The 1703-nt window shown below is 59.5% G+C and overlaps 1 protein-coding gene across 1 annotated transcript in view; it reads left to right on the forward strand.

Annotated features, from left to right (window-relative positions):
* Window positions 1–947, forward strand: part of PRR35 (proline rich 35) — a 3621-nt gene extending 2674 nt beyond the window's left edge. Inside the window, exon 2 of the mRNA XM_009572721.1 lies at window positions 14–947. Within this exon, the coding sequence (XP_009571016.1) occupies window positions 14–947 (934 nt within the window). The remainder of the gene's footprint in view (window positions 1–13) is intronic.
* The last annotated feature ends 756 nt before the right edge of the window (window positions 948–1703 follow it).

Genomic DNA, 1703 nt, shown 5'->3' on the forward strand with positions numbered 1-1703 from the left:
TTCTTCTCTGCAGTGGTTCAAGGGCCAACCCTGGCCACATCCCCAAGGCCCTGGACCACTGGCACACAGAGGTCCTCGCAGGCCAGCCTGAGGAACAGGAGAGGGGCAATGACACTGAAGTTCTTCCTTCTGTGGGTGCTGGCCTGGACCATGGCCTCTGCAAGCAGAGCAGACCCCAAGAGACTTCTGCCACCACGACAGACTCTGAGGCCACAACCGTGCTTATCGAGGACCTGTCCAAAACCCTAGAGGAGTACCAAGAGGTGGAGAAGAAACTGTCTGACCTGGCAAAGGAGGACACCCCTGGGCAAAAAGAGCTGAGGGACCAGCTGGTCAAAATCCGAAGGGAGCTCTACCACATCCACCAGGCACTGGAGAAAGCCATCAAACCCCACGAGGGGCCTCTGGACCTCTCGGTCAAGAGATCCTCTGAAGGTCTGGAGAAGGTCCAGCAGGCCAAGAAGGAGCCCTGCAACATGAGCCTGGGAAGTGAGAAGCTCCACGGCAAAGACCAAGGGGCCCTCAACAAGTGTACGGCCACCGGGGAGGCTGGAGATGGGGAGGGGCTGCCAAACTGCCTCCTCGAGGCCGAGAACAAAACCATCGACCTGCTGATCAAGATGAGCCGCTCCGAAAGCCTCCGGACATCCTCCTCCGAGGCCCACCTGGGTGCTGTAATCAAGGCTGAGGTCCTGCCGCTCACAATGCCCCTGGAGCTCCGGCACGTGATGGAGCCCTACTACAGCCGTACCACCAAGTGTGAGGCAGACTCCAGCGTCCTGCTCTGCTCCGATGGCAGATCCAGCACCACCCAGGGCCCTCAGCTCCCGGTCACCACCGAGGATGGGCCCCTGGGCTGCCGGGCCATGCAGCGCTCCCTGTCCTGCAGCCTTCCCAGCGAGACAGACGCAGTGCGTGTCCACAGCCCTCTGCATGCCGACCCCTAAGTCCACCTCGCTCGAAAGCTCCTGAATCTCACTGACCACCTCATGCTTCACCTTCCTAGTGTCCCACCTCTCCGCTCCCCCTCTTCCCCATGGATGAAAGCTTAACCACGGCCTGGCTGGGGCCACGATGTGTGGGGTCCCAGCCGGCTCCCCCAGCTGACTCCACGAGGTGTAAAAAACCAGTCCCTGTCCTACCCCAGTAGGTGCTCCTACCCCAGGACGGTGCTCCTGGGCTCTGCATGCTCCACAGCCTCAGCTCCCTGGTCCTGGAGCTCCCTTCGAAAGGGAAGTCACTAGCAGGAAAAAAAAGAAAACTGCTAAAAGCACCCAGCTTTCAGCAGAAGGCTCATCCAGCACTCTCATCAGAGACACTCAGGGACTTCTGCAACCCAGCTCCCATGATCTGTGGACATGGGAGGGATCACAGACAGGGTATCTGCAAGGCCAAGCCTCGGTCCAGCCATGGTTGTGCTCAAAGAGACTGTGGCTGTCACCTTGTACAGAGCAAAGACACGGTGGCTTCACCCCATGGTGGCTTGAGGGTCACAGCAGGGAATCGGATGCCCAGCTGGACTGACCCAGAGGCCGAGTACTTTCCGCACTGTGGAGACAAGAACATCCTCCCAGCCACAATGACAAGATGACACAGAAGCCATCTTGCCACAGCTCCAGACCTGAGTCCTGAGCTCTCCTGCCAAGGGCACTTGTCACACGTGGGGACTGCTGGGCTGTGGGGACTTGTTCCTGCCCACCAGT

The sequence above is a fragment of the Fulmarus glacialis genome, unplaced genomic scaffold (assembly GCF_000690835.1).
Source record: "Fulmarus glacialis isolate BGI_N327 unplaced genomic scaffold, ASM69083v1 scaffold40342, whole genome shotgun sequence".
Lineage (NCBI taxonomy): Eukaryota > Metazoa > Chordata > Aves > Procellariiformes > Procellariidae > Fulmarus > Fulmarus glacialis.